The sequence below is a fragment of the Kogia breviceps genome, chromosome 6 (assembly GCF_026419965.1).
Source record: "Kogia breviceps isolate mKogBre1 chromosome 6, mKogBre1 haplotype 1, whole genome shotgun sequence".
Lineage (NCBI taxonomy): Eukaryota > Metazoa > Chordata > Mammalia > Artiodactyla > Physeteridae > Kogia > Kogia breviceps.
Genome location: NC_081315.1, coordinates 26,499,095 through 26,526,552, shown reverse-complemented (window position 1 = coordinate 26,526,552; position 27,458 = coordinate 26,499,095). Strand labels below are relative to the sequence as shown.

At 37.0% G+C, this 27,458-nt stretch overlaps 1 protein-coding gene across 2 annotated transcripts in view; it reads left to right on the top strand.

Moving 5' to 3' along the window:
* Window positions 1-27,458, top strand: part of TTC29 (tetratricopeptide repeat domain 29) — a 241,988-nt gene that overhangs the window by 135,768 nt on the left and 78,762 nt on the right. For both annotated transcript variants that reach the window (XM_067036908.1, XM_059065746.1), the window contains exons 8-9: window positions 3,640-3,763; window positions 18,407-18,635. In XM_067036908.1, the coding sequence (XP_066893009.1) occupies window positions 3,640-3,763; window positions 18,407-18,635 (353 nt within the window). The remainder of the gene's footprint in view (window positions 1-3,639; window positions 3,764-18,406; window positions 18,636-27,458) is intronic.

The window sequence follows — 27,458 nt, the reverse complement described above, 5'->3', positions numbered from 1 at the left end:
AATGCTCATTGATTATTGATTATAGATATTCTTGGAAAAAATGATTCTGTGGTGAGTTCTAGTTGCTCAGAGATTTGGGTGAATGTTAACTTTTCCTATTTTAACTGCAACCAGGAAAATGAGGGCCATTTCACAAATAAATGTGTAAGGTTAGAATTGTTAATATTTTGATGCCCAGCATACAAACAGAACAATGTTGAATATTTGATTGCTTTATGGCTATACACATATGACGTAAACACAAACAAAAAATTAGGTAAGTTAATTTTTGCATAAACTTAAATTGAGTCAGTACAGATAGAAATTTATTAGAACTATAAAGTAATTAGACCAGTTTTAGAGTTGTTCAATCTCATATGTCCTAGTCATATCATGTATACACATATAAATTTAATGTGAATTTTATACTTCCTAGCAAATTTTAATCAAAAATTTATTAACCAATGAACTAACCTAATCCATTATACTGAACGAGTAGCTTTAATTGCAGATTTCACCGAATCTAACTTTTTATTTTGACTACACACCCTACATACCCAAGGAAGAAAAATATTCTAACTAAACTGTGACATAATATTTTCCTATTGCTTAGAATTTTGATCTTATACTTAATAAAAGAGCTATTTTAGACTCACACATAGGTATTTTTTACGACTCTTGAGAATTCATGTAAAAAGAAAATATAAACAAAGTAAGGTTATTATACTCCTCAAACATTTTTCCATTCAAAGTCCAATTCTTCTGAATCACTTTTAAACTCAGAATTGTCACTATCTTTTTTTCCTCATCCATATTATCTTTTGTGTCATCAAGAACGTTGGTGCTATGTAGCCTTTCTTAAAATAGTGCCCCAGTACCCCCTCCAGTATTTCTTCCAAGTCATGGACACTCAGTCTGCCAATCTTGAAGCTAGTACTTTCTTTCTTCCAGAATTTCAGTGAAAGGTTTTTAGAAAACAACCAGTCCTCATATTTCTTTCTGAAATTATCCTTTAATAGTTGTTGACAGAAAGATCAAGGCATTGTAATTGCAAGTCATAACCAGAAACATGGACAAATCCAGCAACAGCTATGACTTGACTGCTCCCTGTCTGACAGAGATTATAAGATGCCACCTGTTCTAAGGGATCCTGATTTCAGAAATGTTAAAATATGGGAAAGTAGGTGTTTTAGAATCAGTGAAGTATGTATTAGAGTTGCTAAATTTTTCTATAGTTGCAATAATTTAAAAATTTGTAGCAAAGCTTCTCCATATGCCATATTTGACAACATCCTATCTGGAGCTCCTATGAGTAAATCCTTGCCCTATAAACATAAAGAAATGCCCATGCAAGAATCAGCTCAATTGTAAAAGAACCTCTTCCTTTCAGAATTTCATCTTGTGATTTATTAAGGGTCGTGGCACAGATGCTCACTGGGAACTGCTGACTTATGAAAGCAAAGAGAGGTAGTTCTAGGGATTCAGACACATTCAGGAGTAAGAGTTTTTCCTTTATTATATTCCATTGAAGAACACAATTACAGGGGTTTTTGTTATTTTTAAATCTCTAAATTCTGGATTTTGTCACTTTAATAAAACAATTTCAACAGTTCTGACATGATTTAATAATGGAATTGCGTATCATCTTAGATTCACCATTCTTTTTTAGGGATTGACCAAAAAAAAAAAAAAAAAAAAGCCAGACATTCAACAGATATTGAATTTCTTCAGCATGCTTAATTTGGAGCCATTATTTTGAAATCACTTCTTGCTTTGTCCGTAATGTTTTAATTCTTTGTGGCTCTGAATCAGCAGTCTTTGAATTAGCAGTCAAATGTCCCTTGAGTGGGACTTTGGCTTCAACTACCTCTGCAAAAGGCAGTCACAGCTTATGATACCTTGGATGGAGCTGTTTTCAAAAATTACTGTTTGACTCTTTGGTTGCTCAAGGATTTTTCACCTTGGTTCTTAATCTTGTAGGCCCCCAAGTGTTCTTCACATAGGACATCACTACAACTGGCTCCTAGAAGGAAAGATCCCGTCTCTTTCGACCAGCTTTCAAATAATTAGCTCCTTTAGAGAAATATTTAGACTCTTTCCACTTCTTATGTTACTGTTTAGCTCTTACTCATATGAAACTAACACTTGTATATCTTTGGGGTAGCATTCAGATCATGATAAACTAATGAGTATTTGGGACTCAGATTTGTAAAATGAGAGCAAAATTCAAATAATAGAAGTTTCTGAATATAATTCATTGAAATCTTTAAAATGATGTGCCTCTTATTTTTTTTGGCCGATGCTCCCCACGTGTTATTTATTTGTTTGTTCAAATATTCTAGATACAAGTACTTTATTATTTTTTCTTCCAGTTTTATTGAGATGTTATTGACATACAGCACTAATTTTACAGTATAATGATGTATAGTATAATGATCTGACCCCTCTATTCTTTATGAAGGAAAAAAAAATAGCCAAACTTGTTTTAGTCATTCTGGGTTATTTGAGCTGTGCTAACAGTCGCCAAAATCTCAGTGACGTATGACAATAAAGTCTTATTTCTTGTTTATGTAAATTCTTGCCATTTGCCAGATTCTTGTGCCAGGAGCCAGGCTCCTTCCATCTTCAGGCTTTATCTTTCCTACCTTGAATCCTGGTTAGGAGATTTCAGAATCCTCTATTTTCGTCATATTTGTTCTGATACCTCCAGAAGGTATTATATGAATCGCATATGACTCCCGTCAAAGAACTGGTTTCATTTGCAGAGGAATGTGGATATTTTCAACCTTTTTAGAGGTTTTATTTTTTCAAAACATAACAGCTTTACTGAGATATAATCCATATACCATACATTTCTCCTTTTAAAGTCTACAATTCAGTAGTTCTTAGTATGTTCACAGAGTTGTGCAGCCATCGCCACTATTTAATTTCAGATAATTTTCTTCACTTCAAAAAGAAACCCACACCCATTAGCAGCCACTCCCAATTCCCCCACCCGCACCACCATGGCCTCTGGTAACTACTAACCTATTTCCTGTTTCTATAGATTTGCCTGTTCTGGACATTTCATGTAGATGGAATCATACAATATGTGGGTTTTTTTGTGTAACTGGCATCTTTCACTTTGCGTATTTTCAAGGTTTATCCATGTCGTAGTATGTATCACTACTGCATTCCTTTTTGTGGCTGAATATTGTTCCACTGTACGAATACAGCACATTTTGCTTCCCAGTCAATTGATAGACATTTGGGTTGTTTCCACTTCTTAGCTATTATTATAGCATTGATATGAACATTTATGTCCAAGTGTTTGTGTGGACATGTGTTTTCATTTCTCTTGGGTATATACATAGGAGTGGAATTCTTGAGTCATATGGTAACTGTATATTATACTTTTTGAAGAACTGACAAGTTGTTTTTCCAAGCAGCTGCACTATTTTACAATCCTACTAGCAATGCATAAGAGTTTAAAGGCTTAAGTTCTAACTCAGTGTATACTCTGTCAAAGATGAGCCACATATTTTTAAAATATACACTTTACATTTCATTACCCTGATAACTGTCTTACACTTTCTAAAGCAAAGACACAAAAAAATCTTCTCTTTACTGTGATATTAAATGAGACGACACTCCAGTAGTTTCTTATTTTATTTTTTCTAGCCAAGGACAGATGGCAGAAGCAGTGAAATACATGAAAAAAGTTGTGAAAATTGCAAGAAAAAATTTTCAAAGCCTAGATTTTGTGAGAGCAAGTACAATGCTTGGAGACATCTACAACAAAAAAGTGAGTATAACGTGTTTCTTGCTCATATGGGAGAAATTTGCAGAATTTTAAACTTCTGTTTTTATTTGATCCTCACCTTCGCATAGCATGTTGTACAGAATGGCCCCAGGACTGCAGGACTTAGTCAATGCACAAGGCAGTGACTGGGAAGAGAAATGCCTCTTACTTCTTCCTCTTCCAGGACCTGACCGCCATCTTAGCCCAGTCACCACAATCTGCTAACGCTGATTCCTATCTTCACAGCCAAGGCAGAGTCAAGTGATCTGGGATTTGAAGAGCAATTAAAATATGTCAATTCAAAGAAATTTCGTTATAATAGTTGGCTCTTATCTGCTGGCGCTAACATTCACCTCTCTTGCTCCAAATTCTTGTTTTATTAATCCAGCTGCAATGCCTCTGTTAGGTCCCTCAGGTGAAGAACAGACAATCCCAAGAGTAATTCTGAAGGAAATATGGAAATCTAGCAACAGGTTGCCTATGTGAAAGAAAAGAGAAAGAAGAGGAAAAACTCTAAAATAAAAGTATCTCAATCAGGGGCTATTACTCGTGAAATGCATTCATCATAATGGACTTCTGGTTTATTTTCTCCTGACTTTGTCTTTTATTATGCAGATTCTCCTTTAGAAGCAGTATGAAAAAGGCTTGTTTCTCCAGTTATAATTGCAGTTTTGATCATGAGTAGGATCTATCATTTTTGAGGGTAGTGACATTCTCACACTGTGTTGATACACCTTGTCTGAATCTTTTTGAGAGACTGTGTATATAGTAATGAAAAGTACTAACTCTGAGACCATACTGGATTAAAAGCCCAGTTTTTTCCCTAATAAGATCTGTGACCTGAGACAAGCTACTTACCTTCTAAGCACTTCAATTTTCTCACCTCATAAGGTTGCTGTGAATGTTGACTTAATATATGGAAGGCACGTAGAACAGTACCTGGCAGGGGAAGCAAGTGCCATCTATATAAAGTGGTACAGCCATTCTTAATCTCCATATCCTTATGTGATACTACACAATTCCCCTTTTCCCGAGGCTCAGAGGGTTTGAGTAAGCTACGCCAGGTCTCCAAGCTTCCAGGTGGCAGTGGTACTCAAACTCATACCCTGAACCACTATAGTCCTTTATTTGCCATATATAATTGATTTTGATTATTTCAGAATTATTTAGGCTTTTTAAAAAAAAATTTATTTTATTTATTTTTTTATATAACAGGTTCCTATTAGTCATCAATTTTATACACATCAGTGTATACATGTCAATCCCAATCGCCCAATTCAGCACACCACCATCCCCAGCCCTCCGCGGCTTGCCCTCCGCGGCTTTCCCCCCACTTGGTGTCCATACGTTTGTTCTCTACATCTGTGTCTCAACTTCTGCCCTGCAAACTGGTTCATCTGTACCATTTTTCTAGGTTCCACATACATGCGTTAATATACGATATTTGTTTTTCTCTTTCTGACTTACTTCACTCTGTATGACAGTCTCTAGATCCATCTACGTCTCAACAAATGACTCAATTTCTTTCCTTTTTATGGCTGAGTAATATGCCATCCTATATATGTACCACATCTTCTTTATCCATTCGTCTGTCAATGGGCATTGAGGTTGCTTCCATGTCCTGGCTATTGTAAATAGTGCTGCAATGAACATTGGGGTGCATATGTCTTTTTGATTTATGGTTTTCTCTGGGTATATGCCTAGTAGTGGGATTGCTGGATCATATGGTAATTCTATTTTTAGTTTTTTAAGGAACCTCCATACTGTTCTCCATAATGGCTGTATCAATTTACATTCCCACCAACAGTGCAAGAGGGCTCCCTTTTCTCCACACCCTCTCCAGCATTTGTTGTTTGTAGATTTTCTGATGATGCCCGTTCTAACTGGTGTGAGGTGATACCTCATTGTATTTTTGTTTCTTTTTAAGGCAGGGGTTAGGTGCATTTCATGCTTAGTTTTGTTTTTTTTTTTAAGATGTTGAGGGTAGGAGTTTATTAATTAATTAATTTTTGTTGTTGTTGTTGTGTTGGGTCTTCGTTTCTGTGTGAGGGCTTTCTCTAGTTGTGACAAGTGGGGGCCACTCTTCATCGCGGTGCACGGGCCTCTCATTATCATGGCCTCTCTTGTTGCGGAGCACAAGCTCCAGACGCGCACGCTCAGTAGTTGTGGCTCACGGGCCTAGTTGCTCCACGGCATGTGGGATCCTCCCAGACCAGGGCTCAAACCTGCGTCCCCTGCATTAGCAGGCAGATTCTCAACCACTGCGCCACCAGGGAAGCCCCCTCATTGTAGTTTTGATTTGCATTTCTCTAATAATTAGTGATGTTGAGCAGCTTTTCATGTGCTTCTTGGCCATCTGTATGTCTTCTTTGGAGAAATGTCTATTTAGGTCTTCTGCCCATTTTTGGACTGGGTTGTTTGTTTCTTTAATATTGAGCTGTTTATATATTTTAGAGATTAATCCTTTGTCCATTGATTTGTTTGCAAATATTTTCTCCCATTCTGAGGGTTGCCATTTCGTTTTGTTTATGGTTTCCTCTGCTGTGCAAAACTTTGAAGTTTCATTAGGTCCCATTTGTTTATTTTTGTTTTTATTTCCATTACTCTAGGAGGTGGATCAAAAAAGATCTGGCTGTGATTTATGTCAAAGAGTGTTCTTCCTATGTTTTCCTCTAAGAGTTTTATAGAGTCCGGTCTTACATTTAGGTTTCGAATCCATTTTGAATTTATTTTTGTGTATGGTGTTAGAGAGTGTTCTAATTTTATTCTTTTACATGTAGCTGTCTAGTTTTCCCAGCACCGCTTATTTAAGAGACTATCTTTACTCCATTGTATAGCTTTGCCTCCTTTGTCAGAGCTTAGTTGACCATAGGTGCATGGGTTTATCTCTAGGCTTTCTATCTTGTTCCATTGATCTGTGTTTCTGTTTTTGTGCCAGTACCATATTGTCTTGATTACTGTAGATTTTTAGTATAGTCTGAAGTCAGGGAGTCTGATTCCTCCAGCTCCGTTTTTTTCCCTCAAGATTACTTTGGCTATTCGGGGTCTTTTGTGTCTCCATACATATTTTAAGATTTTTTGTTCTAGTTCCATAAAAAATGCCATTGGTAATTTGATAGGGATTGCAGTGAATCTGTAGATTGCTTTGGGTAGTATAGTCATTTTCACAATATTGATTCTTCCAATCCAAGAATATGGTATAGCTCTCCATCTGTTGGTATCATCTTTAATTTCTTTCATCATTGTCTTACAGTTTTCTGCATACAGGTCTTTTGTCTCCCTAGGTAGGTTTATTCCTAGGTATTTTATACTTTGGGTTGCAATGGTAAATGGGAGTGTTTCCTTAATTTCTCTTTCAGATTTTTCATCATTCGTTTATAGGAATACAAGAGATTTCTGTGCATTAATTTTGTATCTTGCAACTTTACCAAATTCATTGATTAGCTCTAGTAGTTTTCTGATGGCATCTTTTGGATTCTGTATGCACAGTATCATGTCATCTGCAAACTGTGACAGTTTTACTTCTTCTTTTCCAGTTTGTATTCCTTTTATTTCTTTTCTCTGATTGCCGTGGCTAGGACTTCCAAAACTATGTTGAAGAATAGTGGTGAGAGTGGATATCCTTGTCTTGTTCCTTATCTTAGAGGAAATGCTTTCAGTTTTTCACCATTGAGAATGATGTTTGCTGTGGTTTTGTCATATATGACCTTTATTATGTTGAGGTAGTTTCCCTCTATGCCCACTTGCTGGAGAGTTTTTATCATAAATGGATGTTGAATTTTGTCAAAAGCTTTTTCTGCATCTATTGAGATGATCATATGGTTTTTATTCTTCGATTTGTTAATGTGGTGTATCACATTGATTGATTTGCCTATATTGAAGAATCTTTGCATCCTTGGGATAAATCCCACTTGATCATGGTGTATGTTCCTTTTAATGTGTTGTTGGATTATCTTTGCTAGTGTTTTGTTGAGGATTTTTGCATCTATATTCATCAGTGATATTGGTCTGTAATTTTCTTTTTTTGTAATATCTTTGTCTGGTTTTGGTATCAGGGTGATGGTGGCCTCATAGAATGATAGAATTCACCTGTGAAGCCATCTGGTCCTGGACTTTTGTTTGTTGGAAGATTTTTTTTTTTTTTTTTTTTTTTTTTTTGCGGTATGCGGGCCTCTCAATGTTGTGGCCCCTCCCGTCTCAGAGCACAGGCTCCGGACGCGCAGGCCCAGTGGCCATGGCCCATGGGCCCAGCCGCTCCGCGGCACGCGGGATCCTCCCAGACCAGGGCATGAACCCATGTCCCCTGCATCGGCAGGCGGGCTCCCAACCACTGCGCCACCAGGGAAGCCCTTGTTGGAAGATTTTTAATCACAGTTTCAATTTCATTACTTGTGATTGGTCTGTTCATATTTTCTGTTTCTTCCTGGTTCAGACTTGGAAGGTTATACCTTTCTAAGAATTTGTCCACTTCTTCCAGGTTGTCCATTTTGCTGGCATAGAGTTGCTTGTAGTAGTCTCTTAGGTTGCTTTGTATCTCTGCGGTGTCTCTTGTAACTTCTCCTGTTTCATTTTTAATTTTATTGATTTGAGTCCTCTCCCTCTTTTTCTTGATGAGTCTGGCTAATGATTTATCGATTTTGTTTATCTTCTTAAAGAACCAGCTTTTAGTTTTATTGATCTTTGCTATAGTTTTCTTTGTTTCTATTTCATTTATTTCTGCTCTGATCTTTATGATTTCTTTCCTTCTGCTAACTTTTGGTTTTGTTTGTTCTTTCTGTAGTTCCTTTAGGTGTAAGATTAGATTGTTTATTTGAGATTTTTCTTGTTTCTTGAGGTAGGCTTGTATAGCTATAAAATTCCCTCTTAGAACTGCTTTTGCTGCATCCCATAGGTTTTGGATCATCATGTTTTCATTGTCTTTTGTCTCTAGGTATTTTTTGATTTCCTCTTTGATTTCCTCAGTGATCTCTTGGTCATTTAGTAACATATTGTTTAGTCTCTGTGTGTTTGTGTTTTTTACGTTTTTTCCCTGTTTCATTTCTAATCTCATAGCATTGTGGTCAGAAAAGATGCTTGATATGATTCCAAATTTCTTAAATTTACTGAGGCTTGATTTGTGACCAAAGATGTGATCTCTCCTAGAGAATGTTCCATGTGCACTTGAGAAGAAAGTGTAGTCTGCTGTTTTTAGATGGAATGTCCTATAAATATCAATTAAATCTTTCTGATCTATTGTGTCATTTAAAGCTTCTGTTTCCTTATTTATTTTCATTTTGGATGATCTGTCCATTGGTATAAGTGAGGTGTTAAAGTCCCCCACTATTATTGTGTCACTGTCGATTTCCTCTTTTATAGCTGTTAGCAGTTGCCTTATGTATTGAGGTGCTCCTATGTTGGGTGAATATACATTTATAATTGTTATATCTTCTTCTTGGATTGATCCCTTGATCATTATGTAGTGTCCTTCCTTGTCTCTTGTAACATTCTTTATTTTAAAGTCTATTTTATCTGATATGAGTATTTGCTACTCCAGCTTTTTTTGATTTCCATTTGCATGGAATATCTTTTTCCATCCCCTCACTTTCAGTCTGTATGTGTCCCTAGGTCTGAAATGGGTCTCTTGTAGACAGCATATGTATGGGTCTTGTTTTTGTATCCATTCAGCAAGACTCTGTCTTTTGATTGGAGCATTTAATCCATTCACGTTTAAGGTAATTATCGATATATATGTTCCTATGACCATTTTCTTAATTGTTTTGGGTTTGTTCTTGTAGGTCCTTTTCTTCTCTTGTGTTTCCCATTTAGAGAAATTCCTTTAGCATTTGTTGTAGAGCTGGTTTGGTGGTGCTGAATTCTCTTAGCTTTTGCTTGTCTGTAAAGCTTTTGATTTCTCTATCAAATCTGAATGAGATCCTTGCCGGGTAGAGTAATCTTCGTCGTAGGTTCTTCCCTTTCATCACTTTAAGTATATCAGGCCACTCACTCCCTTCTGGCTTGTAGAGTTTCTGCTGAGAAATCAGCTGTTAACCTTATGGGAGTTCCCTCATATGTTATTTGTCTATTTTCCCTTTCTGCTTTCAATAATTTTTCTTTGTCCTATTTTTCGCCAATTTGATTACTATGTGTCTCAGCATGTTTCTCCTTGGGTTTATCCTGTATGGGACTCGCTGCACTTCCTGGACTTGGGTGGCTATTTCCTTTCCCATGTTAGGGAAATTTTCAACTATAATTTCTTCAGATATATTCTCTGGTCCTTTCTCTGTCTCTTCTCCTTCTGGTATCCCTATAATGTGAATGTTGTTGCATGTAATGTTGTCCCAGAGCTCTCTTAGGCTGTCTTCATTTCTTTTCATTCTTTTCTCTTTATTCTGTTCTGCAGCAGTGAATTACACCATTCTGTCTTCCAGGTCACTTATCTGTTTTTCTGCCTCAGTTATTCTGCTATTGATTCCTTCTAGTGTAGTTTTCATTTCAGTTATTGTATTGGTCCTATCTGTTTGTTCTTTAATTCTTCTAGGTCTTTGTTAAACATTTCTTGCATCTTCTTGATCTTTGCCTCCATTCTTTTTCCAAGGTCCTGGATCATATTCACTATCATTATTCTGAATTCTTTTTCTGGAAGGTTGCCTATCTCCACTTCATTTAGTCGCTTTTCTAGGGTTTTATCTTGTTCCTTCATCTGGTACATATCCCTCTGCCTTTTCATCTTGTCTGTGTTTCTGTGAATATGGCTTTCGTTCCACAGGCTGCAGGATTGTAGTTCTTCTTGCTTCTGCTGTCTTCCCTCTGGTGGATGAGGCTATCTAAGTGGCTTGTTTAAGTTTCCTGATGGGAATGACTAGTGGTGGATAGAGCTGACTGTTGCTCTGGTGGGCAGAGCTCAGTAAAACTTTAATGCACTTGACTGTTGTTGGATGGGGCTGGGTTCCCTCCCTGTTGGTTGTTTGGCCTGAGGCAACCCAACACTGGAGCCTACCTGGGCTCTTTGTTCGGGCTAATGACAGACTCTGGGAGGGCTCATGCCAAGGAGTACTTCCCAGAACTTCTGCTGCCAGTGTCCTTGTCCCCACTGTGAGCCACAGCCATTCCCTGCCTCTGCAGGAGACCCTCCAACATTAACAGGTAGGTCTGCTTCAGTCTCCCCTGGGGTCACTCCTCCTTCCCCTCGGTCCCAATACACACACTACTTTGTGCGTGCCCTCCAAGAGTGGAGTCTCTGTGTCCCCCAGTCCTGTGGAAGTCCTGCAATCAAATCCCACTAGCCTTCTAAGTCTGATTCTCTAGGAATTCCTCCTCCCGTTGCCAGAACCCTAGGTTGGGAAGCCTGATGTGGGGCTCAGAACCTTCACTCCAGTGGGTGGACTTCTGTGGTATAAGTGTTCTCCAGTCTGTGAGTCACCCACCCAGCAGTTATGGGATTTGATTTTACTGTGATTGCGCCCCTCCTACCATCTCATTGTTGCTTCTCCTTTGTCTTTGGATGTGGGGTATCTTTTTTGGTGAGTTCCAGTGTCTTCCTGTTGATGATTGTCCCTATTTAGGCTTTTTTTTAAAAAGGAAATAAGAGCTTAAAATTAATTTGAATGAATAAAATTACTATCTTCAGTTCCTGCTATGGGAAGCATGCTTTCAAACAGGGCATCTCATCTCTTTTTACACCCCTCTCTCTTGCTCACCCTGGCTCATTGGCCTCCTCCCTCCCCTCCCCTCTCACTCACAATCAGAAACCCCCTTTTGTCTTGACTGTCACCCTCTTTCTTCTCTCTTCCTCCCTCACCCTCCTTGCTCTCTTCTCTCCTGCCCCTGTCTTTCTAGAAGCACTCTCTCCCTCTCAGTTGTCCTCTCCTTCTCCCTCTGGTCTCCCCTGATTTGTTGTCCCTCTTTCTTTGTGCTCCCCAGTCTTCCACCCCCAGGTTTTTCTCTCTGCTGGGTGCTCCTTCTACCACCTCCATCTCTGTGACCTGCCCTCTGCCTCTGGTCACTCCTGTCTTGTTGATTTTGTATTTCCTTTTGTTTGCTTTTCAGGATAACAGTGGTTAAAAAAAAGAGAGAGAGAGAGAGAGATAAGGCTTATGCCCTTGTAAGGCTTACAGTCTAATGGACAAACTTATCCTATAGTGGCAGAATTGACGTTTCTAGTAAATATATGAGTCCTACCTTTTAAAAAATTGTTCTTCAAAAGAGAAGTGCAAAAAGCACAAATTGTTTTACCCTACCACCAAACAATATCCAGAACTCAGTTTTTTAGTATAATGTGGACATCAAGTATTAGCCTGTATTTTCCCAATTACAGAAAGCATAAGGAAGATAAAAACAATAAACATTTCTGAGGGGTAATATTTTTATACTTGTATTTTCTTAATTTTTTTTTTACCAAGAGTTTGTATCTTAACAATGTGTATTTTATTCTCTGATTAGTAATTCTTGAAGAAGAGTTTAATATCTAAAGCTAGAGACATGAGTAATATCCAAAGGCTGTGTCAACTACCAAAAGTAAATTTTTTTTACCAGCTTATCCTATTCTAGTATAAAATTTGTAGGATTCCAAGTATTCATGCTCTCTACAAATATGCATGCCTTCAAATATACAAGTTGATTCATATACCTTCATGGTTGCTTACATCTTAATGTAATAAATAGTCACTGATAAATAGTACAGTATTAAGATCATAATACTATAATAATTTTATGACATCATAGACTTCAAGAGAAAGCTTTATTTGATACTAAACTTGTTAACGTTACATTCAGTTTTTGTGCATTACTGTGATTCTTTGCAGGTATTTTCTCAACTCAGAAAATCTACTGATGACTTCTCAGGCTGACTCTGAGTTGTTATATCATTACTATAAGAGTATAATTTGAAAATGTATAGCTAAGTGGATTAGAACTAAGTGATAGTTATTTTTTTCTCCTTGTAATTTTGAGACAAAGTGATAGCCTTGATGACAGCCTGAATTTCCTCCTAGTTCTACAAAGCCATTTCCTAGGAAAGCATTGACAAAGAGTTATTTCATGTCTGCTATTCAGTTGCTTATGAATGTTTCCTAGTTGTTTCAAATGCCTTTGTTCCAATTTTACACCCAAACAGTTTCACAAACTATTTGCACCACACACTCTCTATTAATCTTTCCCTTGAGGGAAACTGTAGCAGGACAAAGGAACTACACCAAGTTTTGCCCACCTGACTTTGAATCTGCACTCAGCTGTTTATTAACTGTGACCTTGGGCAAGTTAATTCTTTGATCCTCAGTTTCCTTATCTTTCAAATGTCAATAACAAGATACCTTGAAGACTGGTTATATGGGGATTAGAAATTTTAAAACATGTACATGGCACCTAATAGAGTTCCTAGCATATATTGGGTACACAATAGCACTTACCCTCTTAATATCTCAAATTCAGATCTCTCCTCCATTGCAAAGTCATTCTCACTGCCTATTTGACACCTTCACTTAGATCTCTTCAAATGTAACCTATTAGGGCTTCCCTGGTGGCACGGTGGTTGGGAGTCTGCCTGCCAATGCAGGGGACGTGGGTTTGTGCCCCGGTCCGGGAGGATCCCACATGCCGTGGAGTGGCTGGGCCTGTGAGCCATGGCCGCTGAGCCTGCGTGTCCGGAGCCTGTGCTCCGCAGTGGGAGAGGCTGCGGCAGTGAGAGGCCCGCGTACCGCAAAAAAACAAAAACAAAACAAACAAACCAAAAAAACAAATGTAACCTATTAAAAACTGAACTCAACTCATCAGCTTTCCCCTAAATTCTATTTCTCTCCCTACTTAATGTTCAACCAGGATAGAATGCCATTCAGGCATTTCATAGGCAACCTTCTTTTCTCAATCTATGAGCTCTCCTTATCTGACCTCATACAGGCCCATGGTTTAAATACCATCCATACACTGATGTCTCAAATTTATATCTCCAACCCTGATCTCTCCTTGAGACTCCAGACTTGTGAAGCCAGCTGCCTCCCTAGCATTTCTCCCTGGATGTCTTCTAATAGACGTCTCAAGTTTAATGTTATTCCTCCCTCCTTGACCTACTTCTCCCCAGGCTTCCACATCTTAATAAATGGTACCATTATCCATCAACTCGATTGCTCAAGCCAATAATCTAGATATTCTTGATTCATCTTTCCCCTCCTGCTCCATATCCAATCCAGAAGCAAACCCTGACCTTCATGTCACCAAAACGCATCTCAAATCCACCCACTTCTTCTCTCTATCTCTGCTACTATCACCACATCTGGTTATGACACTGTGTTTTCTCACTTGTACTATTGCAATAAGCTCTGAAACCATTTCCCCATTTCTCCTCCATCCAATCCAGTCTCCACACAGAAGCCCAAGTAATCCTTTCAAAATTGAAATAAAATCATGTTATTTCTCGGCCTAAAATACTTCCATTGCTTCCCAGTCTTCTGAGGACAGAAATATAAATCCTCACCCTGACTTGAAACAATCTATATGAGATGCATTACCTCCCCCACTCCCAGTCTCTGACTTTATTGTCTTCTACTCTCCTTATGCTCTCCACCAGAGCCAAAGGGACTTTTGTGGAGTTCTTCAAACATGCTGAGCTGATTTCTGCCTGAGGACATTTGCTTTAGCTAGCTAGAATGCTTTGTGTGAACCACTCCCCAATCTGAACTTCACATTGCTGGCTTCTTGTCATTCAGAGCTCAGCTAAATGCCACAACTTCAGAAAGGTCTTCCTTGAGTCAACCCAATCAAAAGTAGCCGCCAACTCACTCTTTAATACTACTTTAATTTTCCATGCAGCACTTGTCTCATAGTTTTCTTGTTTGTGATATTTTTCTTCTTGTTGTTGAATGTGTCTAGAATGGAAGCTTAATGAGAAAAGAGACCAGATCTGCCTTTTTTTAAATTTCATTCCAATTTCTAGAAGAGAACCTGGCACAGAGTTGGTGAACAAAAATATGCGAGTTCATTGAATCAATCCATAAATTTGTAACCAGTTTTATACCAGTTGAGAGTAGTAGTCTCTCACTTTTGAAATTCCAAACTTCTGTTTCATTTTTGTCCAATATTTTGGCATTTTGAAAACTTGCACTGAATCTTTAAAAGCAACTCTAATATTACTGATATTTGTCAGTCTACCTTTTAAGGACCTCTACCAACTGCCCTTATCATACCTTTTCTGGCTTCATATTATTCATGCAATGTATTCTAATTGTATTCTTAACGGTAATTTCCAAGAAATAATATTGTTATAAGACCACAATTATAATATAAAACTGTATGTGGAAAAATACAGTTTTCTCTGATTATTATAGTGTTATTATAATTTAAGTTAACACTTAAAAACATCCTAATTAGTTTACCTTTTGCTATATAATCATGGAAGATGGGCCACCCATCTCACCCTCCTGATATGATTGGTTTTTAATTCAAAATATATCATCAATGTAAAGGGGTCAAGTGAGAATATTTTAGGGAAAATAACTAGGTATAGAACCTTCATGAGATCTTTTATTCTCTCATAAGAGCAGAGCATAATCACGTAGTTAAAACAATGGTAGTTCCTACACTAACACAGTAAGGAAATTGTGTAAGAAAAGATTCTTCCTTAGTACTGAGAAAATGCCCATTTATTTTGAACTTGCTCATTGGACAGAGTGACAATTCAGACACTAAGAAGGATCTGATAGAATCACAATAATGCATGTAAATTCTATGTTATAGTGTAATAATGCAAGTTTTGTTTCAACGTCTATGATGTCAAGATCTTGTCCTGAAATTGTCCACCTAATGCTTATTAGTGATATTTATAACATTAAATGAAGTTTTCTCTTCCAATAAGATGCACTTATGAACTGCATAAATTCACTTCTATAAATTCACTTCTGTATTCCCAAACTCATATTTAAGATTGCCAGGATTAATTACTAGAATGTTCTGAATTTTATAACAGCATAGGGATTCACTGATAACAGGAACTGTGGAAAGTTGGACAGAACCTTTAGAAAAGAAATTAAATTTCGATAGTAAACTCTTTAAGAATGAAAAATCTGGAAATACAATGCACATTAATGAAACCTCATTCTAAAAAGGTATGAATAAAAATTCTTGCATCTGAGAAGAACTATTTCTTAAGGGTACCTTAAACTAGAAAAATGTAGCTTGATACCAGTTTTATGACAGGTATGTGTGTGTCTCAAGATTGAATACTAGGCACAATTTGAGGGAAGAATAATTACCTAATTATAATGCCTAATTACCTATTATAATAATAGAAGTATTCAGGGGGAAAAAGCATTTGTTAAAAAAGATCTAATAAAAGTTATAGGCAGATGACTACTTCCACTAGCAGCAAGCTCACCTACTTGACCTTAAACTTTGTTCACTGTTGAATCTCTACTGCCTGGCAGGGCCTGGTAAATAGTAGTTATTCATTGGATGAATTAGTTTGTTCCAAAATAACAATATATCAAAATAATTCTGGAAATTCAAATATATGTCCATTTACTTATGTTCCCTTATTCTCCTAATTGAGACTCTCACCTAAAGCAATGAACAGCCTAAAGCTCAGGATTATAGCTAGAACAATAATTAGATATTTATACTTCTCTGTTTTTAAAAATAGAAACATTTGGTCTCGTCATATATTTTCATCTATTTTGTCCCATATCTTTGATATCTAACAGGGCAATCTATAATTTTAACTAGTTTTATTGTCTTCAATATTGATATTATTTCTCAATCATATAATTTATTTCATTGACATACAAATATCTTTGATATACTTTTATATTTTCTTAATTAAGTGATCTTAGTCTCATATAAATCCTGTTTTATGCTTTGAAATAAGAGAAAGAATTGTTCATCTCAACAAACAAAAATTGTTATTGATGTAATATAGAGGACGTCTGTTTAAATTAGAAAATTTAATTGGAGTGTGCTGTTTGAATGGTTCACCTAAATTGTCCCTGTGGGTATATAGCAGTGTTACATGTGCTGCTCATGTATGTAACATAACTGTCACATAAGCCCTACTCCTCCCCCTCCTCACCTTGCCAGCAGCCTCTTTATTCTATCAGTTTTTCTGCTCTTTGTACTCTATGATTGTACAGAGATGTGTGGTTGTTGAGTATGCATTTTACCTGTACTGGCATATGGTATAAAGCTGTTTCTATGGTGTTTTTTCATTTCCAGTTCCTTCATAAAACATTGTGAGAAAAATTACTTGAAAGCTCATAGTAAAACATTTCTCTTCAAGACTGTGCCTGCATGGGCTTCCCTGGTGGTACAGTGGTTGAGAGTCCGCCTGCCGATGCAGGGGACACGGGTTCGTGTCCCGGTCCGGGAAGATCCCACATGCCGCGGAGCGGCTGGGCCCGTGAGCCATGGCCACTGAGCCTGCGCGTCCGGAGCCTGTGCTCCGCAACAGGAGAGGCCTGCGTACCACAAAAAAAAAAAAAAAAAAAAAAAAAAAAAAAAAAAAAAAAGTGTGCATACATGTTTTTGTGCATATGAGAGAGAGAAAGAAAGGAGAGGGGCGGAAGGGGAAGAGGATGGACTCCCCAGGGTTATAAATCAGTGAAGAAAGGAAGTTTTTCTTCCCTAGAGTCTTTACAAGTATAGCTTAATCGTAAAAATAATATCCCGTTTTGAGGAAGAGTTTTTAAGGAGGATTTTTAGAAGACTTGGGGAGGTGGCAGAAGATAGTCTTTTCTCTGAGGCTCAATTTCATTATTTGTAAAATAAGAATAATATTTCCTCACAGGGAGACCTATGAAAGCTAATGACATATACATATGAAGTATTTACCACTGTCCCTGACACGTCATAAGAGTTAGGTAAATGTTATTTATTTGTAGACAATAGCTTTTAGAAGGAGAGATGAGAATGAGAAAGAAGAAAGAAAGAGAAAAAGAAAGAAAGAGAGAGAAAGGAAGATAGAGGGAGAGAGGGGAGGAATGAAGGAAGGAAGGAAAGAAGGAAGAAAGGGAAGGGGAGGAAACCTTGAGTTTTTTCAAGTTAAAATGTTGCAAGGGACTTGGAAAAGATATAAACATTTAAATGATCTTTTGAGTTATGTTAGTGCTATTGTCAAGATCATGTTATTTCGAAATCTTGTCTTCCACATTCTTAGTCAAGAATGACATGCGCATATGGGAAAACACAAGTAATAACGGAAGAGCAGGAATATACATCCGTTTTCACTCACCACTGATTAAATGGATTGGCTAGAATGATCTCTTGCTGTGACTGAAAACAAAAGCTGGTTAAAAAGATTTCATTTGGTAAATTCAATGCAACAAGTAAGAAAATTCCATCCAAATCAATGTGAATCAGTTCACTCTTTCCCAAAATTCTTTTTTCTTCCTTATATTAGGAAGCAAAATGCTAATATTTGACCATTTTTAATCCAAAAAATTAAGTTTCATACAATTCAACCTGGTAGATACACCTTTCTTGGTGAATGAACTTCAAGATATTGCATGGTTAGTAATCACAGCTTTTAAAAGGAAACTTATTCTAATAGAGGCCCCGCTTGCTATCTCTTTCTTCTTGAAGATGAACTGCTAAAACTGTTGAAGGATCAGTGTGCACATGCCAAGGTGGGCAGAGATGTGGAATGGTAAATTAAAATTAAGAAAAAAATTATTTCTCTTAAATTTTTAGGGATACTACAAGAAAGCTTCTGAATACTTTCAGCAAGCTATTGACACAACAGCAGAGTTAACGAACATACCTCTGATGGATGAGACAAAAGTTCATTATGGAATAGCAAAAGCTCATCAGATGATGCTGACCATGAATAGTTATATAGAATCTGCAGATCTCACCAGCCTTGACTACCTGCTGTCATGGAAGGAGAATAGAAGTGACATTGCACCTGATCCAACTATCGGTAAGGCCTTGGTTTCTGAAAACAATTTAGATCTTTGTACCATTCTTAATGGCTAAGTCATTTTCGTTGCAAAGGTTTATTCGACCATTGGCAATTTCATTTTTATTTATTCATTACTATGTGAATGTTGGATGCATTTTTGTGCTGTATCGTACCTTCAATGTTTAAGGGAGGCATACAATAGTGATAGATTTATTCAACTTGATAAATCACCATTTTTTCAGTTATCTTAAATATTCAATAGTAGCTACTGATCAGTTATAAGGAATATGAAATAGGTTTATGTTTTAAAAAATGTTCAGTGTTGTACCTTATGGACAAGAGCAAGTGTTCATAGATGCTAGTTAGTATTATATTCTTACTTTTCTGATGATAGTAAGTTTTCCTATTTTTTCTCAATTCAGGTGTGAATCTTAACTGAGAAAATATTTGATAGTAATTTCTCTTAATTCTACTTTTTTTCTTGTGATAATTAGTCAAAATAGTCAATTAAAAACAAATAACTAGAGAGGGGATGTAAGGGTCAGTTTTATGTATCAACTTGACTGGGCTCTAGTCCCCAGTTAAGAATTTCATTCTTTTTTATGGCTGAGTAGTATTCTATTGTGTGTGTGTGTGTGTGTGTGAATGGCACATCTTCTCTATTCATTAATCTGTTGATGGACACTTAGGTTGTTTCCATACCTTGGCAATTGTAAATAATACTAATATGAACATTGGGGTGCAAGCATGTTTTTGAGTTAGTGGAGGTTTTTATTGTCTATATACTCAGGAGTGGAATTGCTGGGCATCTCCTATTTGGAACTCTTTTTTTTTTTCTCCTTAGGTCATTTAGATGAAACAATAATTTGTTTTGGTGTTTATTTCCTCCATAGAATAAATAGTAAATAATAGTAAATTTGGCACAAAGAAATTTTATTGGCTCTTTTACATCAGTAGAATACCACTTCACCACTGTCTGTCCTCTAGTTAGAAAATAAGGAAAGGTCTCATTCCTAATAGATGCATAATAAGAGAAAGCAAGATGAAGTCTTCAGAAATAGAGGGCTTGTTGACTTTCAATGTGCTCAATGCTCAAGAAATATTTATAGTTGACTATTAACTAACTACTTTCAGATAATACTTTGCTTATTCAGCATGTTTTCTTGTCATATATTTGGGCATTTGTTCTGTAGTTTTGCGTTATCTTCCCTTTAGGCTCTTACTTTTTCTGCCCAGGAGCTAAAGCAGAGGAAGTATGATCCATTAGATTACTTGTTTTGATAAATGGTTTGGTCGAGAATACGTTGAGCTACTCACATTTTCAGATTTATCTGGGATAAACCCTAATCATCATAATGATAATCATGAAAAAAAAATAGGCCACTGAGCCTGTGCTCTGCAATGGGAGAGGCCACAACAGTGAGAGGTCCGCGTACTGCAAAAAAAAAAAAAAAAAAAAAAAAATTCTCCTCAAAACTAGCTTCTGATAAGAGCCATTTATTGCAATCCTGTTTTTGGCTTTTTAAAAATCTATTTTGCTTTGCTTTACTCTACGAAGTTATTTATTTTTCTATTCTTGTTACGTTTTATCTCCCCATTTTTTGTAAGGGCATGTTGTGCTCTAAAGGGCTTAGGAGGAAACAAAAAATGCACTTCAAAATATTATTCAGACATACAAAAAACAAACAAAAAAACAAAATCAATGAACAAACCAATGAACAAAAACAAACACATAGATACAGAGAACAGAGTAGTTGTTACCACAGGGGAAAATGGGGAGGGCAAAATGGGTGAAGGGGAGCAACTGTATGGTGACAGATGAAAACTAAATTTTTGGTGGTGAGCATGCTGTGAAGTATACAGAAGTAGAAATATAATGTACACATGCAACTTATATAATGTGTAAACCAATGCTACCTCAATAAAATATAAATTAAGAAAAATATTACTCAGACAGTAAAAATTCAGCTGTTCATGTGGTGGAGAAGATTAAATTTGCCAGAATGCTATAAAAGTACACCCCCTTACTGATTCATTTGACCAAGAATAGAAATCTATGCGTGGATGAGCTACGTCATTATAAGAGTGAAAATAATAATCTTTCAGATTCAAATATAAATGAGAAGTTAGTTCTCATACTACTGGTACAGTCAACATTTTAAGTGATAGGTATTCTGTTTGGAAATAAGACCTGTAGGACATTATCAAACACTTGTTATTTACACAGTCATAGTTTTACTTCAAAATACACTAAAAAGCTAAATTTTACACTAGAATTTTAAAATGCTTCAAAAATATTTCTTAAACCACAACTCGTATTATTCTATCTTTGCTCTGCTTAAAAATCTTCATGGACTCGCTACTGTCCACAAGTTAAACACAAGCTTCTCAACCTTTTTTGACCACCTCCCTCCCCTGACAACACACACACACACACACACACACACACACACACACACACACACACACACACGCACCATACTCTATTATCACCTTACTTCCAGCTCCAGTCCCCTCCAGGGAAATCTCACCCACCTTGCAAGGTCCTTCTCAAATGCTGAAATCTTCCCTCACCCCCTCTCAGTTGAATATTATTTCTTCTCTCTCTTCCCATATTGAACGTCATTCATTTCTCTGCAAGCATTTTTCATTTGTCGTATTCTGCATCCTATCATGGCCATTTCTGTAATTGCCTTGTCTGCCCAATTAGAGTATGAATCTCTTGAAATCAGGTCCTGATTCTTGGTATTTCCTACAAAAGAAGGCACAATGACACCTACTAGGTACTAAGTAATTTGTCAAATTAAATAGAATCAAATGAGTATGTATGTCCTCGCCATAGGCTAGTTTGCACCAACCACTTTTTGAAACAAGATTTGTAGTTCCCTGCCTCCTTGAAAAATATGGGGAAAAAACCACAAACCAATGATCTAACACTGTGTTTTGATTACCATCCAATTACCACATGAATGCAGGACAACAGCAAGTACAGTGTTGACAAATGAAGAAATACAGAAATATTATTTGGAAATCTGAGGAGCTTTTAGGTTTTCAAATTTTATCTTTCTTCTCTGAAGAGGCATCTTTAATCTTGCTATTGAGGGGTCCCAGGTATTCAGAAAAAAGCAGATCAAAGATTTGAAAGATACATTATAAAAGCTGTGCAGTTACCTTCACCTGTGAGACTTCCATCCTCCAAACAAATCATTAGCTCACAGAGCAGGCAATGTTCTTTTAAGCAGAGGAACATGACCCCCAAAGGGAATAGAGCAGTGAGAGCACTCAGGTCTCTAGATAAAATAGAACAGTGATTCACCAGCAATCACCTCTCATCTTTGTATCTTTCAGAGGGAACACAGCAAATATAGGAACCTTCATACTCTTCTGATACGTTTAGATATGGCTGGAATGATTTCATACTCCTCCTTTCCCTTCCAATAATAAAATAAGAATAGATTCTCCTCCCAAATTTAGGAATTTAGAAGGAATTCAAATTTTATTACAGTTCATTAAAATTATTCAAGCCCGAAGCAACAGAAATTGGTTGGCTCTGGAAGGCTTAAGGGTCTATGAGTTTCTGCTGATTTCTCCAGAATATAGTTTATTTTCCTTGCCAGAACTATTAAGATGAACACACTGGCTAGTCAGTAAAGACACTTACTGTTCTACCAAAAAGCATGTAAAGGTTTCCTTGAGTGCCAAAACTATCATCCTAGTTTTATGAATCATTTAATATTCTTAAAGGAAAACAATAAAGAGCATGAATTTGTCTCTCATCCTTGGTTTGTGTTGGCTTGATGTGTGTTCCTTGGTTTAATGTCAAGCCACGTTTGCCTACCCATCCTTTTCTTGTATTTTTCATTCATGAGTTTAACCATTTTAAAGAATGTGAAAAAAACACATTCACAAGTGAGTCTCACAATCTATTATACTTTGATCGCTACTTCTGTTTGTTAAATAACAATAACAATGAGGGAAATGTTATGGAACCAGCCAAAAAGTCAGCAAGCAGGTTTCATATCATCCTATCGTCACAGAGCAAACCCGTCTCTAATAATGTGTTCAAAAACATGACGGATAAAAAGAAGATTCTCGGGCTTCCCTGGTGGCGCAGTGGTTGAGAGTCCGCCTGCCGATGCGGGGGACGCGGGTTCGTGCCCCGGTCCGGGAAGATCCCACATGCCGCGGAACGGCTGGGCCCGTGAGCCATGGCCGCTGAGCCTGCGCGTCTGAACGGGAGAGGCCACAACAGTGAGAGGCCCGCGTACCGCAAAAAAAAAAAAAAAAGAAGATTCTTGTGAAAATTGTGGATGAACCAAAGCTCACCTTACTGGCAGCTTGGTGTAATTGAGAGAGACTGTTACTCAAGAGTCTGATGACCCAGGTTATAATACCCTATTGAAGACTAATTAGCTTCATGACTTTTGGCAATAGATTTCACTTCAAGTCTCTTTAGCCTGTTATCCGAGGTTTGAAATAGGTCATTGATAAGATTCCTCTGGAACCAACCACAATTCCTCAGTAAGAGCATTTTCTAAACAAGTAAGATATTTTGTAGTCCTTAAGAATACAATCTAGAGCTTCATGAGCTTTTTTTTTTTTTTTTTTTTTTTTTTTTTTTTCCCGGTATGCGGGCCTCTCACTGTTGTGGCCTCTCCCTTTGCGGAGCGCAGGCTCCGGATGCACAGGCTCAGCGGCCATGGCTCACGGGCCCAGCCGCTCCGCGCCACGTGGGATCTTCCCGGACTGGGGCATGAACCCGTGTCCCCTGCATCAGCAGGCGGATTCTCAACCACTGCGCCACCAGGGAAGCCCCATGAGCATTTTATTTGTTGTTTTTCCCCCATAGACACTGGTTTCTGAGTGTTTCCACAAGAGGTAATTATTATTATTATTATCATCATCATCATCATCACTATAATATATCAAACAGCTGTATAAACGCCAAAATGCCAGATGTATTACTTGATCCTTCTGCTAGAATTTATAATAAAGGAGTTTCTAGCTACCTGATGTCACATGCAATTTAACTTTTCCCTGGTTGGTTGACACTGTTGAGGTTGCTAAACCTAGTTAACCATTTTATCCGCGGATTTTCAATTCATCTGCCTGTTTTCAACCCTATGTCATACTTCCCCTCAGCATTTCCTCAGCCCCTACTTTTTCCCCACTATTCCTGGGGCCTCCAATTCCTATACATGCCTGGTTCTCTGATCATCATTATCTCTTCTTCATGCACTTTAGTTTGTGGATGTCTCTGCCCTCCTAAACCTGATACCACTCCTCTAGTACCTTTCTATCTTCTGAAAATGAGTTAAAATCTTCTTGAATTTTTTTTTTCGGTTTTATAGAATCAGGAAAAGACTGAGTTGTGTGGTTACCAAAAAAATTACTTGGTCCACATGTTTTATTTCCAAATGTTCTCAGGTCCAGGGGAAGGCAGTCATGTAATAATCTGAAAGACAAAAAGGATCTATAATCTAGTTTTCTAGTCCAGGATTCTTTCCATGCCTTACAGTTCCTTATATATTACCTTATAGCTAGTAAAAGCCATATCTAACTTTTTAAAAGATTACATTTTAAATTAAAGTCTGGTGGAAAATATTCAGTGAAAAGAAACAAATGGGACTTGACTTTTGGCCAAGATGGAGTAACAAGGAAAAGATTTACCCTCCTATCTTAAACAACTAAAAAACCCCAAACAAAACATATAAGACAAAAGTTTGCAGAAATTGGACAACACACAGGACAGTGTGCAGGACAGTGATCCCTGAGAAAGGGAAACCAAATGAGCTGAGCTGTATGATTTCCTCAAGCCTAGAGGATGTTGCCAGCCTGTAACACAGGGAAGGGAACGAAGGTAGAGGTAGCCCAGGAGATCCTTGGGTTGAGGAGACTGAATTAGAAGTCCAGGGAGACCAAGATGGCTAGAATTCACAGCAAAGGGTACTAGAAAGGAGAGAGCTGCAGAGAAGGAAAGAGTGCGAGAGATCGACTGAGTGAGAGCTCCAGAGATATGCAGTCTTCTGCATACTGATCAGTATGTGCGTGTAAAGAAACTATGGAAGGCTAAGGAAAGAACCACCCAAAAGGCTCAAGCAGAATAATCACCTAAGCTCAAACAGAGACAGGAATTGTTTATGCTCCCACCAGCCAGAATGGAAAAGCCTCATAAAATATGGGGCATCAGGTAGAGGACTCATAAGCCTTAATAGTAGAGAAAAATTATCTCTAGATGAAAGGCTACTTTGGTACCACCTACCAAAGTTTAAAAACAAGTATCAAAAGCATCAAACTACTTCTAAGTAATTTAACTGAATTCTAGAACAAAACTCAAGAATATTTATAGGAGTAAAAAATATTTAGCACCCAAAAAGGTAAACTCCATAGTATCTGGCATCCAATCAACATTACATAGATATGCCAAGAAGCAGGAAGTTATAATTCATGATGAGGAGAAAATATATAAATAGAAATTGATGCAGAAATGCAACAGATGATAGAATTAGCATACAGGGCATAAAAATGTTATTAAAACTATATTTCATATGTTGAAGGATGTAATGGAAAGATTAAACATATACAGCCAAGAAAGATATTTTAAAAGCCAAATTGAATTTCTAGAAGTAAGAAATAAAATGTCCAAGCTGAAAAAAAAAACAACAAAAACTTGGATGGGATTAGCAGCAGATTTAGATAATGCAAAAGACAAGATTAGCTTTGGAAATATAGCAGTAGAAACTATCCAAAATGAAATACAGAGGAAAAATACTGAAATGATATGAATAGAGCATGTTAGAGAACCATGGTTAAACTTCAAGAAGCCTAAATGTGAGTAATTTGGAGACCCCAAAGAAGAGGAAAACAGGAGGGAACTGAAAAACTATTTTTAAAAATAATGAATGGCTGATTTTTTTTCTGAATTTGATGAAAACTATAAACCCAAATCTAAGAAGCCCTAGGAACCCTAAGCAAAAGAAACATGAAAATTAAACCAAGATACACCATAATCACAGTGCTTAAAATGAGTGATAAAGTGAAAAATCTTAAAAGCAGCTATGATAGTGGTGCAGTGGCACAAACATAATAGGAGCTGAAGTCTCCCTGGAAATATGTAAATCAAACAAGAATTAATGAAGCAACTTATTTAAAGTACTAGAAGAAAAAAAGAACCATCAAACCTAGAATTCTATACCCAATGAAAGTATCTTTCAAAAACATAGTTAATACCATATAACCCAGCAATCCCACTACTGGGCATATACCCTGAGAAAACCATAATTCAAAAAGGGTCATGTACCACAATATTCATTGCAGCTCTATTTACAATAGCCAGGACATGGAAGCAACCTAAGTGTCCATTGAGAGATGAATGGATAAAGATGTGGCATATATATACAATGGAATATTACTCAGCCATAAAAAGAAACAAAATTGAGTTATTTGTAGTGAGGTGGATGGACATAGAGTCTGTCATACAGAGTGAAGTAAGTCAGAAAGAGAAAAACAAATACATATGCTAACACATATATATGGAATCTAAAAAAAAAAAAAAGTTTCTGAAGAACCTAGGGGCAGGACAGGAATAAAGACGCAGACATAGAGAATGGACTTGAGGACATGGGGAGGGGGAAGGGTAAGCTGGGATGAAGTGAGAGAGTAGCACTGACATATATACACTTCCAAATGTAAAATAGATAGCTAGTGGGAAGCAGCCACATAGCACAGAGAGATCAGATCAGTGCTTTGTGAACACCTAGAGGGATGGAATAGGGAGGGTGGGAGGGAGACACAAGAGGGAGGAGATATGGGAATATATGTATACATATAGCTGATTCACTTTGGTATACAGCAGAAACTAACACAACATTGTAAAGCAATTATACTCCAATAAAGATGTTAAAAATAAATAAATAAATATTTTTTTTTTAAAAAAAAGAAAACATAGTTAAAATGAAGATTTTTCCAGGCATACAAAAGCTGAGAAAATTCATCACTAATACACCAGTACAAGGAATGGTAACCTCCTCCAGGCAGAAAGAACATGAATCTAGATAGAAACCTGGATCTACATAAATAATGAATAAGGAAATGAGAAATGTGTCAGTAAAAATAAAATATTTTTCTTTCAAAAATTGCTTGAAAAAATAATTGTTGAAAGCAAAAGTAATAACAAAGTATTGTGGAGGTTATAAAAAATGTGAAATTCAATTAAATTAAATGGAGAAATCTGGTTCTATATAAACACATTCAGTTTCAACCAGGCAGACAGCTGCCAACTTGAGGACCACGATAGCTCCCTATTTGGACTGAATTTCTAATCAGTCTAATCTAATCTAATTTCTAATCCCATCAATCCCTTTTTTGGGAACCCCCTGTTTTTGAAGCTATATTCTCATTGCCTAGTGGTTGGGTCTCTTTAAAGGGGATTTATCAACATTTTGAGTTCCATCTTTTTTTCCTTGGATTGAAAAAAAAGTCTGGTTTAGGATGAGTGATCCATTTCTATCCTGAGTATCTTTCGGCCCCAAATCATCCCAGCCTCCCACAAACAGCCTCTGGTTTAGGCTTTGTGGATTTTGATGGCTTCCTTGCTATCTGTTATGAAAATTGTTTCAGACTCATAATATACATCTTTGACTTCAGATCTGCCATCAGCCACTTCTCCAAGGAGCCTATAAACTTTGAAAAAGCAGTCTCTAAAAATCCAAAATAAAATAAAACTAATGATCCTAAATATGTATCCAGTTGGTGATATAGTCACAGAGAAATGAAATATTCGAAGTAGCTTTAAACAGAAATTTATTTGACTGTGTGTCTCTAGTTGGCTAAATCCTAAAA